This window comes from Genypterus blacodes, unplaced genomic scaffold (genome assembly GCF_046128005.1).
Source record: "Genypterus blacodes isolate CSIRO-AG114 ecotype Tasmania unplaced genomic scaffold, CSIRO-AGI_Gbla_v1 ptg000029l_1, whole genome shotgun sequence".
Taxonomy (NCBI): Eukaryota; Metazoa; Chordata; class Actinopteri; order Ophidiiformes; family Ophidiidae; genus Genypterus; species Genypterus blacodes.
The window spans coordinates 7,432,256-7,444,568 of NW_027466842.1; the positions used below are offsets into that span (position 1 = coordinate 7,432,256).

Here is a 12,313-nt window from a genome sequence, read left to right on the forward strand (position 1 = left end):
ACATGTTAAAGCCATACTGTATATATGAATATGAATTAAATTAAACACAAAATATTTCTGTGGCACAATTTCTTTTTTTTCTTTTTTTAACTTGTATGTTAATGCTATGCAGCCAAATATCCGGGCATCTATCAGCAAGTTCATCTCCTATGCCCACGCCTGCGTCAATGAGGTGAGAGTTCCTGATAAGCGACTTGGATGATGCATCTCTTCCCGACTTCTTTTCCAACATCTTCCTATCTACCTTCTTTAACAACACTGTAGGTGAGTGTCAAGTACCAACAGAATGAGAAGCACTTTAACTACACAACCCCTAAGAGTTTCTTGGAGTTTATGAAGCTATATGGCAACCTGCTGGAAAAGAAGCGCACAGAGCTGACTGAGAAGATGGAGAGGTTCGAGAATGGCCTCCAGAAACTACAGAGTACTGCCTCACAGGTCAGACCATATACTGCTACACACATAAACAAGAAAACGATCAAACAGCTACACTGCTACATCACAGAGAAGAAGTTGCTTCGGTCACAGACGAAAAAGAAAACGCTCTTCCATTTAATACACTGTGATCAGAGCTTTTATTAATGTGGTGAGGACTATAAGCTTTGGTCAGTGAGCTGAGCATTCTAGCTACACCCCTGGGAATGATATATCACATTTAGTCACACCAAAATTTAATTACATCTGATTTGATCATATATCCCAGTGCACTCTTGGGCTCTGCCCTGTTTATCTTTGAATCTTCATCTTTTTGCGTTTTCATCACTATTTGTCAGGTGGAGGAGCTGAAGGCCAAGCTAGCATTACAAGAGGTGGAGCTATGGCAGCGAAACACAGACATAGAGGCTCTCATCGCTAAAATAGGACAACAGACAGACAAGCTCAACCAGGAGAGAGCTGTGGCTGATGCTGAGGAGCAAAGGGTAGGGGTGTGTGTGGGTCTCTGGGTGACATAAGACAAGTCAGTAAATCGGTCAGACTTGTTTCAAAGTATTGAAAATGCATGCATCCTCATTGATCCTTCTTTCAGGTGGCAGCAATCCAAGCTAAAGTGACCATACAGCAGAAAGTGACTGAGGAGGATTTGGTCAAGGCTGAACCTGCTCTACAGGCAGCCAATGCAGCCCTCAATACACTAAACAGGGTAACAGTGTATCACACAAGTTTTTGTTTTTAATAAATAATCATTAAGAATCCAAAGAAAAACACCCCTGTAAGATTGGCACCATCCCAGAACCATGTTGGTTTTGTGTTTATATGTATTATTGTGTGTCTACCACAGCTGAACCTGACTGAGCTAAGGACATTCCCCAACCCCCCAGCTATTGTCACCAATGTCTCAGCAGCTGTTATGGTACTGTTGGCTCCACAGGGCCGCATCCCCAAAGATCGCAGCTGGAAGGCATCCAAGGTGGTCATGAGCAAGGTGATAATTTATGATGTCCTGTGGTGATTGTTACATGTTTATTTGTGACGAGCACCAATTCAGAGAGGTCCGTTCCAAATACTTTTCTGAAGCTGCTCTAAACACGACACATTTACACAGCTTTTTCTTTTTTTAAGCCCAAATAAAGTTGTTAATGCTCATTGTTCATAACAACATTTTTCAGTAGTACATATTCAGTTTTTGATCTGAAGTACATCGAATGCACTGGGAATATACTGTATATGTATGTATCTTTGTGATGTAGAAGCCATTTAACACACATGACACACAAACCTCCAGGTGGACGACTTCCTGCAGGCTCTGGTTAACTTTGACAAAGAGCATGTCCCTGAAGCCACAGTGAAGTGTGTGAGAGACGAATACCTCAGTGACCCAGAGTTCAACCCAGAATTTGTTCGACAGAAGTCTTCTGCTGCTGCAGGGCTCTGTGCATGGGTCATCAATATTATACGCTTCCATGAGGTTTGCAGATTAAGATCATGTTACATACATTTATTTTGTGTAACCTAGCCACGTGAGTGTGTGTGTTTTTTTACATTATATAATTGTTTTCCTGTGGTTTGATAGATAATTTTTCTTTTCTCCAACACTTGCTGCAACGTGCTGCTCTGGATAGATGTTTGTAAGTATCGCATCTGTTGATGACATGTGTAGTACTTTTTATATGAATGAGAAGATGTACTTATCTGGTCATTCTTTATAAGATTTTAGTTTTCTCTCAAATGGTCTTATTTTCACTAGACTTGAAGTCTGAGGGCAAATAGACAAATTTGCTACTGTACTAGTTAAATTGTTGTTATGTTATGTCTCCAGGTATTCTGTGAGGTAGAGATGAAGAGAATGTGTCTCTCTCAAGCCAGTGCGGATCTCGCTGAGGCTGCTGAGAAACTAGAGGCCATCCGGAAGAAACTCTCTGTGAGTTTGTGACAACCTTTCCTTTTTTCCTGTTCCCTTGTCTATGCCAAACTGCAATAGGCTGCAAGTTGTAATGAATTTTATGATGGTGCATAAACTACTTTTTATCCATTTATATGCATTTGCATTAAAAGTAGTTTTCCCTTTCCAACATTTCTACAATTCAAATTCTTAAGGAGCTGGACAGTAGCCTGGAAACTCTCACAGCAGCATTTGAAAAAGCAACTTCTGAGAAGCTATGCTTTCAAGAAGAGGTCAACAACACCAACAAGACAATAGAACTAGCAAATAGGCTGGTGAAAGGGCTGGAGGTAGGTACAACAGCGACAAATAGAGATCTATTTTAATGTCGTCAAAGTACATTTCATATCGATGTATAATGTTGTATACTTTTTGTGCATTACCTACAGTATTTCGGAGAACAGATGGTACTCCCAGTAAGCTACCCACTATGTCTCATGTTTTGTGTGTATGTGTTCCAGAGTGAAAATGTGCGCTGGGCCCACTCAGTGGCTCAGTATCATGAACAGGAGGAAACGCTTTGTGGGGATGTTCTTCTGACAGGAGCCTTCATCTCTTATGCTGGCTCCTTCTCCAAGAAGTACAGGACAGAGCTTTTGGACAATCTCTGGATGCCATTCCTGCGTAACCAGAAGGTCACAGTTAATAAAGACTTAAGTAGTAGTCCAGATAGCAGTCGAGTCTGATGTTATACGTTAGCACTCTACCTCCTTCCATTCCTTCTCCACCTACTGCTATGTCCCTCCCTGGGTTGCCTGTCCTTACAGAAAGAAACTGAGAGGATATTTACATATAAACCTCTCTGCTCCCGTTTCTCATCTTATTACACACTTCTCCTCATTGTCCCACCCTCAGGTGCCCATTCCTATGACAGAGGGCTCAGACCCAGTGTCTATGCTGACCGATGATGCCACAGTGGCCCAGTGGAATAACGAAGGCTTGCCAGGAGACAAAATGTCCACTCAGAATGCAACTATTCTCATTAACTGTAAGTTGAGACTTTGGATGTACCATCATTACATTGTCATACTGTAAAGGTACATTTTTGTGCCGTGTGTTTCACTTCAGGTGAGCGCTGGCCTCTCCTCATTGACCCTCAGCTGCAGGGCATCAAGTGGATCAAGAGTCACTATGGCAGCAGCCTGAAAGTTGTAAATCTAGGTCAAAAAGGGTGAGTGCTTATTACTTTTACCCACTGTTAGGCAGTGATGTACAGTACTGCTTCTTGTCAGGCAGTCATTCTAATGGGTGCAGCTTTATTTTGTAGTGGTTGTTTAACAATCCCTGTTTATGAAGTGCAACTTTGACTGTAGACCACTATCACACTTTGCAGGACAATATTGTTATTCCATCTTAATCGTTCAGCTTCTTGTACAGGGGTGGGCAAACCTGTTTGCTTAGTGGCCACAATGATTTTTACATTTGACAGGCGGGCCAGGCCAGTGTGAACTTACATAAATTACCATTAAAAGCTATTGCAGTCATTCCCCAAATCACTGAATGCACTTTTTGCCCTTTCTTCCATTTATTTCTATATCATTTCTGTATTGGAAACGTGTTCAACATGCTGTTATTATTAGAGAGGAATACAGAGACGTTGTTAATGTCAACACCCTATTTATATACACCTAAGCCCGGGTTGGAAGCGCACCCAAAACAACAACAGGAGACTCACTGACACGCCAAAAATTACATTCAGCTCAGAGTTTTCCTCTTTTCACCTTGTCCTGGATGCGTTTAAGCAAGCCCGTATTTTTTCCTGATAAATCCAGTGATCCGTCCATACTTGCACCAATATTCGACGGTCCGCATTTAAAAGGGTCGTGGTTTGCCGTAATCGTAATGGTTTTTTATTGCCAAGTAGGTTTTCCCTTATAAGGAATTTGCTTTGGTGTATGGTGCAATTGAGATATTAAGAGAAAAATAAATAAATTGATTAAATAAAAATAAATTACAGTTATTTTACAGTACTATATAAAATAGAAATAAAGAGCTTATCAATTTAATCAATTTAATATGGAGAGTGGAGTATGTACAATATGATTATATGTATTTAAATATACATATATATAGAATCTGTTTACTAAATACTTAACCTTTGCACACAGTGAGAACTCACCCAACTCTTTATTTTAATGGATCATGTTTTCAATATTTAGTTGGATCACTTGAGGAAAAAACAAATGTTCTGCCTAACATCTTCTTTATCATCTGACAGTTGTATAAAAAAATATTGAATTTTATTTATATTTAATTTTCATCAGTTATGTGGATGTGATAGAACAGGCTGTAGTAGCAGGGGACACTGTCCTCATAGAGAACCTTGAGGAGACTATCGACCCTGTAATAGACCCTCTGCTGGGACGACACACCATCAAGAAGGGCAGGTAAAACAAACACATATGGGCATCTGTACATACATATAGACATACGTACGTATCTGTTTCTCTCCTTGCTCTTCTCTCTGACAGTGTCCTTGATTTTCCTTTTCCCCCGTGCTCTAACAGTTGCATAAAGGTTGGGGACAAGGAATGTTTCTTCCACCCCGGGTTCAGACTGATCCTTCACACCAAGCTGGCTAATCCTCACTACAAGCCCGAGATCCAAGCCCAGACCACACTCATCAACTTTACTGTGACCAGGGATGGCCTGGAGGACCAGCTCCTGGCCCAGGTGGTCAACCAGGAGAGACCCGACCTTGAGCATCTGAAGGTGAGGCCAGACTCTCTTATAACATAATCCTCAAGTGTGTAATGTTTATACAATTCATTAGTGATCTCCATGTTGCAGTCCATGCTATCCATGATGTCAGTGATTGGAAGGACATAAGGACAGAGCTTTTTATAATATTGTATTTTCTCGATTTTGCACATTTCCTATAGAGTGAACTAACCCTGCAACAGAACATGTTTAAAATTGAGCTAAAGCTTCTAGAAGATGAGCTGCTCACCAGGCTGTCTGCCGCAGACAGCAACTTCCTGGGTGACAACGTCCTGGTGGAAAAGCTGGAGACCACCAAGCACACTGCTGCTGAAATTGAGATGAAGGTGTTGAAGTTGAAACATCATAAGCATAGATGTGTTGTGTGCGCACCTGTAGGTTGTACACACATTTCACCCTTTTTATCCCTCACCATCAGGTCCTGGAAGGTAAAGTTACCGAAGTGAAGATAAATGAAGCTCGAGAACACTATCGTCCTGTTGCTGTCAGAGCTTCTCTGCTCTACTTTATCATGAACGACCTCAACAAAATCAACCCCATGTACCAGTTCAGCCTCAAGGTAACCAGAAGGGCAAATTAAGAATTCCTGTCAGCCAGAAGTGTCTCGCAGGCTTCGAGATGACATATTCCACTTGCAAGATCAGAAGCACTTCCATACACTATGTAAAGACAAGAGACAGCATATAATAAAGGGACAGGACCCCGGTTCACCTCTCCTCTCATTTGCAGGCATTCAATGGGGTGTTCCACAAGGCAGTCGAAATGGCAGAAGCCTGTAAAGATGTGAAAAGCAGAGTGAACACGCTTATAGACCGTGTTACCTACTCCACCTTCAACTACATCAGCAGGGGACTGTTTGAGAGAGACAAGCTCACCTTTACTGCACAGCTAGCCTTCCAAGTATGTGTGTCTGCATGTGTGAGTGAGCGTGTATGCGTGTAGCTTGTCCCTAACTGTGTGCTCACTCTCTTCAGTTGCTGCTGATGAGTAAGGAGATTGTTGTGCGAGAGCTAGATGTCCTGCTGCGTTTTAACATCGACCACAGCTATGTCAGCCCCGTAGAGTTTCTCTCCAATTCAGCATGGAGTGCCATCAAGGTACCTGTACGCACACATGCACACACACAGATCATGTTTTTTCATCATCATGATCATGACTACTAAATTAGTTCAAAGGATTTCTGCTGACTCGGGGTGATAAATGATTCAGTAAATCAATACCTGATGTCCTTTGTTTTGCCCCAGGTGATGAGCTTCACTGATGAGTTCCGTAGTCTGGACCGGGACATTGAAGGCTCCCCTAAGCGCTGGAAAAAGATGGTAGAATCAGAGTGTCCCGAGAAGGAGAAGTTTCCTCAAGAGTGGAAAGGAAAAAGCTCCCTGCAGAAACTCATCATGATGAGAGCCCTGAGACCTGACCGCATGACCTACGCTCTGAGGTTATTCCTGATTTTTTAAATCATGTAATTATCTTTGTATTCTGTCTGTCATTCCTCATAATGTATTGACAGTTAACTGGCAAAATGTCGCCCCTTCATGTCATCTAAAACAGTGATTCTTAACCAAAAAACTTTCCGTTTTGCATAGTCTTTAATTGTCTTCAATTGATAACCTGTTCAATTGAAGACATCAGAGATATTACTGTTATCCATGAGACGCTCAGTTACAATACAGCCTCCCACCAGTTGGTGAAGGTAATGCGTCTGTCAGTTGTTTAACAAGCTCACTCAGCCAGCTGCTAGGCTGCGGCAAAGGTTATGGAGAAGTATTTAAAACGAAAGAATGAAAACGAAAGTGGTGCCAAACACCCCCAAAAGGCAAACATTTTGCTCAAGTACAATCCTCACTTCATTAAATATGAGTTTGCAAACGGAGGTAACGAGGCAGAGCCAAGAGCCCAGTGTGTGGAGTGTGGACTAACACTATTCAACGAAGCACTGAAGCACTGAAGCCTTCAAAATAAAAGTGGCACCGAGAAACCAAACATCCAACGCTTGTTGGAAAGCTGGTGGAATTTTTCAAGAGAAAAGAAAATGGGCTACAGATGCAGAAAAGGTCTATCGTGTCACTCACTGGCACCTCTACATGTGCTTTGAAAGCCAGCTACCTCGTAGCCAGACTTGTGGTACAGAGTAAGACACCATTCACCATAGCGGAGGAGTTGGTTCTGCCTGCTGCTGTGGCTATGTGCCGTGAGATGATCGGAGAGGCTGCTGCTGACTGTTGTGACTGTTGTTATTGTTCATTTGTCATAGATATGAAGAGCAACTTCTGGTTCTGAAGCAAATGTATATTTTCATGTGCACTTTATTTACATTTTATTTATTTACATATTTATTTAATTTGAAACTTTTATAATTTTTAATGTATTTATAAATTTTTATTAATTTATCTGCTACATCAGTGGACACATTTATCTGTATTGCTGTAGTAAAATCTAATTATTAGTTATTTTTGTGTTAAGAGGCCTGACTTGAGCCTTTAAATTTGTTCTTCCATGTTGTTACGTGAAAACAACATGGTCACCTGGCCGGCATCTTGCTGTAGGTGCAGGTTTACATACTGTACATACATATGATAAATAAATGTCTTTGTGATTTGCTTGGGCTACTGCAGATCTTTTTCTTGTTAAATATAAGTGGATTTGATTTAGTTATTGACTACAAATCAGACCAAGAGTGAGGCGAACTAATACAGTGTTAATATTTGAATGGGCCCCGGGCCACTTTGTACTTGAAAAGTTGGGCCCAGAGGTTACAAAGTTTTTGATGAATACTAGCTGCATGGTTTTGAGTAATGCAGTTTAATTTCCCTGTATTCATTTGCAAATCTCTTCTGTTCCTTCACAGGAACTTTGTGGAGGAGAAGCTCGGGGTGAAGTACACTGAGGGCCGGAAGATAGAGTTTGCCAAGTCCTTCAGAGAAAGTGGTCCAGCCTCCCCTGTGTTCTTCATCCTCTCCCCTGGGGTAGACCCACTTAAAGATGTAGAATCACTGGGTAATTGCAGAATGTAGCAATTTAGCGTGTACATGAGGTTATTTTCCACAAGACATGTTGTATTTTCTACAATAGAAAATAAATAGAATAATTGTTGTCTGTTGATAACCAGGACGAAAGCTGGGTTTTACAATCGACCTTGGGAAGCTTCACAACGTGTCGTTGGGCCAGGGCCAGGAAGCTGTGGCTGAGGTGGCCATGGAAAAGGCTGCCAAGGAGGGTCACTGGGTTATATTGCAGGTCTGGATGCATGAATAACTATTTACTGCATGAACATATAGACACTATATATTTTTTATCATCAAGGTCAGTCCCTGAATATTTTAAATGAATAAAAGATAGAATAATTTAAAGTCACATTTATTGGCCGCTTTTTTACACACCACGTCGGTTTGTTTATATATTCATTGCACTCATAGAACATCCACCTGGTTGCTCGCTGGCTGGGGTCTCTTGAGAAGCTCCTGGAACGCTGCTGTGAAGGCAGTCACCGTGACTACCGCGTGTTTATGAGCGCAGAGCCAGCCCCAGTACCCCAGGAACACATCATCCCGCAGGTAAAGATGTAGATATAACAAACAAAAAGTAAGTCTGAAAAGGTATCTTTAAAAGTTGGTTATTGTAATGCCCCAAGATAAATAAAATATACGTTTCCAAAGGTACAGATGGTGGCATTATCTGCATAACATACAAACTAATACATCCAAAAAGAAATTAGCTTTTTACTTCATGTTTTACTAAGGGCATTCTGGAAAATGCTATCAAGATCACCAACGAGCCTCCCACAGGCATGCACGCTAATCTCCATGCAGCTCTGGATAATTTTGATCAGGTGAGTATCTACTTTGTGCTCTGGCATTGGTACTAGTTAAGACTACTAGAACAACTGTAATTGTAATTCTGATTGTTTTGATTAGTTTTACATGTTTATCATCATCCTTTCCTGTCTAGGACATTCTGGACCAGTGCAGTCGTGAACAGGAGTTTAAGACCATTCTGTTCTCTCTTTGTTACTTCCATGCCTGTGTGGCAGAGAGGAGGAAATTTGGTCCTCAAGGTTGGAACAGGAAGTATCCATTCAACACCGGTGACCTCACTATATCAGTTAATGTACTCTACAACTATCTGGAGGCTAATTCACAGGTGAGGCACCTGGTTATTGTCACCATAAGAGAGTCAGGTGCACAGCATGACATGTATGGTGATACCTGATTGCATTTTGTAGTATTGGTAATAATTATGTATTTGAAGGTGCCTTGGGAGGACCTAAGGTATCTTTTTGGGGAAATCATGTATGGAGGACATATCACCGATGACTGGGACAGAAGGCTCTGCAGAACGTACCTTGAAGAATACATGCAGCCTAACCAGGTGTGTATGTGTGCATCACGAAGAGACGAAAGCCATTATGTTCGAATTAGAATTTTGTTACATTCTCAGCCATGTGATGCCAATTCTTCTATCCGTCGTTTTATTTGTCCAGTTTGACAGGAAACTCTCACTGGCTCCAGGATTTGTGGTCCCCTCTAACCTGGACTACCAGGTAGATGAAAAAGAGATGTTTAAGTGAACCTTTATTTTAAACGTAGGAACAAGTTTATGCTTCATGGTTGAGTCACTCTAACACAGGGGTGTGCAAACTACGGCCCGTGGGCCACATACAGCACTTTTAATGCGGCCTGTCAAATATTGGTACAAATATGGACAGATCACTGAGTTTAAAAAGAAAAAATACCAGCCTGCTTAAACAGATCCAGGATAAGGTGAAAAGAGGAAAACTCTGGATGTAATTTCCTACATTGCATAATCCATGAGGAAGCCCTGTGCAAGTGGGTATTGCAGCTTGATCATGTAGTTAAGCCAGTTGTAAAGCTTGTCACACCCTTAATTGTTGGCCAGGGAGAGACAGGGAGGAGTTCAGTTGTGAGAGGGAAAGTCAGTGAGTCTCTTGTTGTTATGAGTGCGCTTTCAACCAGGGCTTAGGTGTATAAATCGTGAATAAACGTGCCATTCTGTTGACATTTATAACGTCTCTGTATACCTCTCTAATAATAACAGCATGTTAAACACATTTTCAATACAGAAATGATATAAAGATAAAAGGAAGAAAGGGCAAAAAGTGCATTCAGTGATTTGGGGAATGACTGCAATAGCTTTTAATGGTAATTTATGTAAGTTCACACTGGCCCGGCCCGTCAAATTTAAAAATCATTGTGGCCCCTGAGCAAAAAGGTTTGCCCATCCCTGCTGTAACAGTTACCTCATTAGAACTGGAGCTTAATGTAAAGCACCCTTCAGCAAGCGTTCCCAAACTTTTCTATGACAAGGCCTCCTATATGCAAGACATGTTATTAAATGCAGCGACAATAGCTTACTACAACAAAATTAAACATGTTTTTTTATTAATGGGAACAACAATAAAAAAGCAACATTATAACAAACTATCTGAGAATATAACATTTATAATTTGGATCTCTCATCCACGACATTGTGTGTGTGTGTGTGTGTGTGTGTGTGTGTGTGTGTGTGTGTGTGTGTGTGTGTGTGTGTGTGTGTGTGTGTGTGTGTGAAAAAGAAAGAGAGACTAAACAAGGGGGGAGAGAAAGAGGGAGAGAGAGAAACATTGTGTCAGTGAAAAAACAAGAGAGCACATTAGGGAGTGGTGGGCCTGATGGCTGCTTTGTTCAGTCTGGGCTTTATGTATGTTCTTCACATTCAGACTTGCTCTGTGTATTATTTGCAGTTCTTTCAGAGTTGAAAAGCCAGACTCACACAAGTTAGTGGTCGAAAAGGGAGGAGGAATTTCAGAGCCCCATCAGCTTACCCAATTAAGCTCCTCCTCAATCTGTTTAGCCACAAGCGCTTCAAGGTGAAGCATACAGTGTGTGAAAACAGCAGTCGGGCTTTCTGCCTGATGAGAGTGGTCACTCCACTGGTCTTCCCGATCATCGCAGCGACCACATCTGAACACACGCCCACACAACAAGACCAGTCAAGTACATTTGCCCCAATGTGTTTGTCCAAACCTTGAAATATATCCCTCCCTGTGGCTCTTCCTTCAAGCGCTTTGCAGAATTGAATGTGCTCGACAAAGTTCTTGGGTAAATTAATCAAATGTACACAAGCAACTTGACAGCATTGGATACGTCCGTACTCTCATCCAGCTGCAGTGCAAAAAAAATCGCTAGCTCTCATCTGCTCTAAAAGTTGAGTAGACACATTCTCAGCCATGCGTACTAACTGTGTTATCGGAGAGTCATACAGTATCAATTTTCTTGGCAGCATCCTCACCAAGCAATTCTCTCACAATGTCCTTGGTTGCTGGCAGTATTAAATCCTCCTCAATGGTATGCGGCTTCTTGACTTCTTGACGCGATATGAAGCTAAAAACAAAGCCCTCAATGCTTTCTCAGGGACAGAGGCTTGCTGTACAAAAGTTGCCTTGACTACCTGCTCAAATGTTCCTTCAGTCTGACTTTTCGGTATCTGTGGGTGTTGTTGGTTCAGGTGTCATTGCAGTTTTGACGGTTTTAGGGACTCGTTTTTTTTTTTAATTTCAGCCCTTACTGTCGCCTTATTTTTAGGGCTATCATTACTTCATAGATGAGATGCTGCCTCATGAGAGCCCTGTGCATTATGGGTTGCATCCCAATGCGGAAATTGAGTTCTTGACAGTGACATCTGATAACCTGTTCCACACTCTGCTGGAGCTGCAGTCCCCTGATGCAGTGATGGGGGAGGGCGTCTCTCAGACCCTGGAGGAGAAGGTAACTACATCATGTTCAGTGCTTTATATAGTGTTTTCTGAACAGGATCATCAAGACGGTTTAGCTAAATTAATTATAGACAGGAAAATGCATACCAGGATGTGAATGTTTCAATTCTTGCATCTTCTCTCTGACTCCACCAACCTTTAGGTGAAAACAATTTTAGACGAAGTGCTGGAGAAGCTACCAGAAGAGTACAACATGTCTGACATCACCTCCAAAACAGCTGAACGGTCTCCATACATCCTGGTGTGCTTTCAGGAGTGCGAGCGCATGAACATCTTAATCTCTGAGATCCGACGCTCACTCAAAGAGCTTGACCTGGGACTTAAGGTGTGTTTATATCTCTGTATGATCAGTGGAACCTCCAAAATGGTAAAAATCTATTACAATTCCTTGGTGCAGTGGTTCCCAATGTGGGGGGCGAGCCCCCTAGGCGAGGCGCAGA

At 41.8% G+C, this 12,313-nt stretch overlaps 1 protein-coding gene across 3 annotated transcripts in view; it reads left to right on the top strand.

Annotated features, from left to right (window-relative positions):
- dnah9l (dynein, axonemal, heavy polypeptide 9 like) overlaps positions 1-12,313 on the top strand; it is a 44,331-nt gene that overhangs the window by 27,284 nt on the left and 4,734 nt on the right. For 2 of the 3 annotated variants that reach the window (XM_076144607.1, XM_076144606.1), the window contains exons 46-72: positions 113-172; positions 265-438; positions 774-920; positions 1,028-1,141; positions 1,280-1,423; positions 1,724-1,906; positions 2,258-2,359; positions 2,536-2,670; positions 2,842-3,015; positions 3,236-3,368; positions 3,449-3,551; positions 4,645-4,767; positions 4,888-5,092; positions 5,263-5,427; positions 5,520-5,660; positions 5,831-6,001; positions 6,076-6,198; positions 6,346-6,539; positions 7,950-8,098; positions 8,211-8,338; positions 8,518-8,655; positions 8,841-8,930; positions 9,050-9,241; positions 9,350-9,469; positions 9,582-9,641; positions 11,683-11,865; positions 12,016-12,198. In XM_076144607.1, coding sequence (XP_076000722.1) covers positions 113-172; positions 265-438; positions 774-920; positions 1,028-1,141; positions 1,280-1,423; positions 1,724-1,906; positions 2,258-2,359; positions 2,536-2,670; positions 2,842-3,015; positions 3,236-3,368; positions 3,449-3,551; positions 4,645-4,767; positions 4,888-5,092; positions 5,263-5,427; positions 5,520-5,660; positions 5,831-6,001; positions 6,076-6,198; positions 6,346-6,539; positions 7,950-8,098; positions 8,211-8,338; positions 8,518-8,655; positions 8,841-8,930; positions 9,050-9,241; positions 9,350-9,469; positions 9,582-9,641; positions 11,683-11,865; positions 12,016-12,198 — 3,834 coding nt within the window. Of the gene's footprint in view, positions 1-112; positions 173-264; positions 439-773; positions 921-1,027; positions 1,142-1,279; positions 1,424-1,723; positions 1,907-2,060; positions 2,067-2,257; positions 2,360-2,535; positions 2,671-2,841; positions 3,016-3,235; positions 3,369-3,448; positions 3,552-4,644; positions 4,768-4,887; positions 5,093-5,262; positions 5,428-5,519; positions 5,661-5,830; positions 6,002-6,075; positions 6,199-6,345; positions 6,540-7,949; positions 8,099-8,210; positions 8,339-8,517; positions 8,656-8,840; positions 8,931-9,049; positions 9,242-9,349; positions 9,470-9,581; positions 9,642-11,682; positions 11,866-12,015; positions 12,199-12,313 lie in introns of all 3 variants that reach the window. The other variant, XM_076144605.1, reaches the window with a different exon arrangement.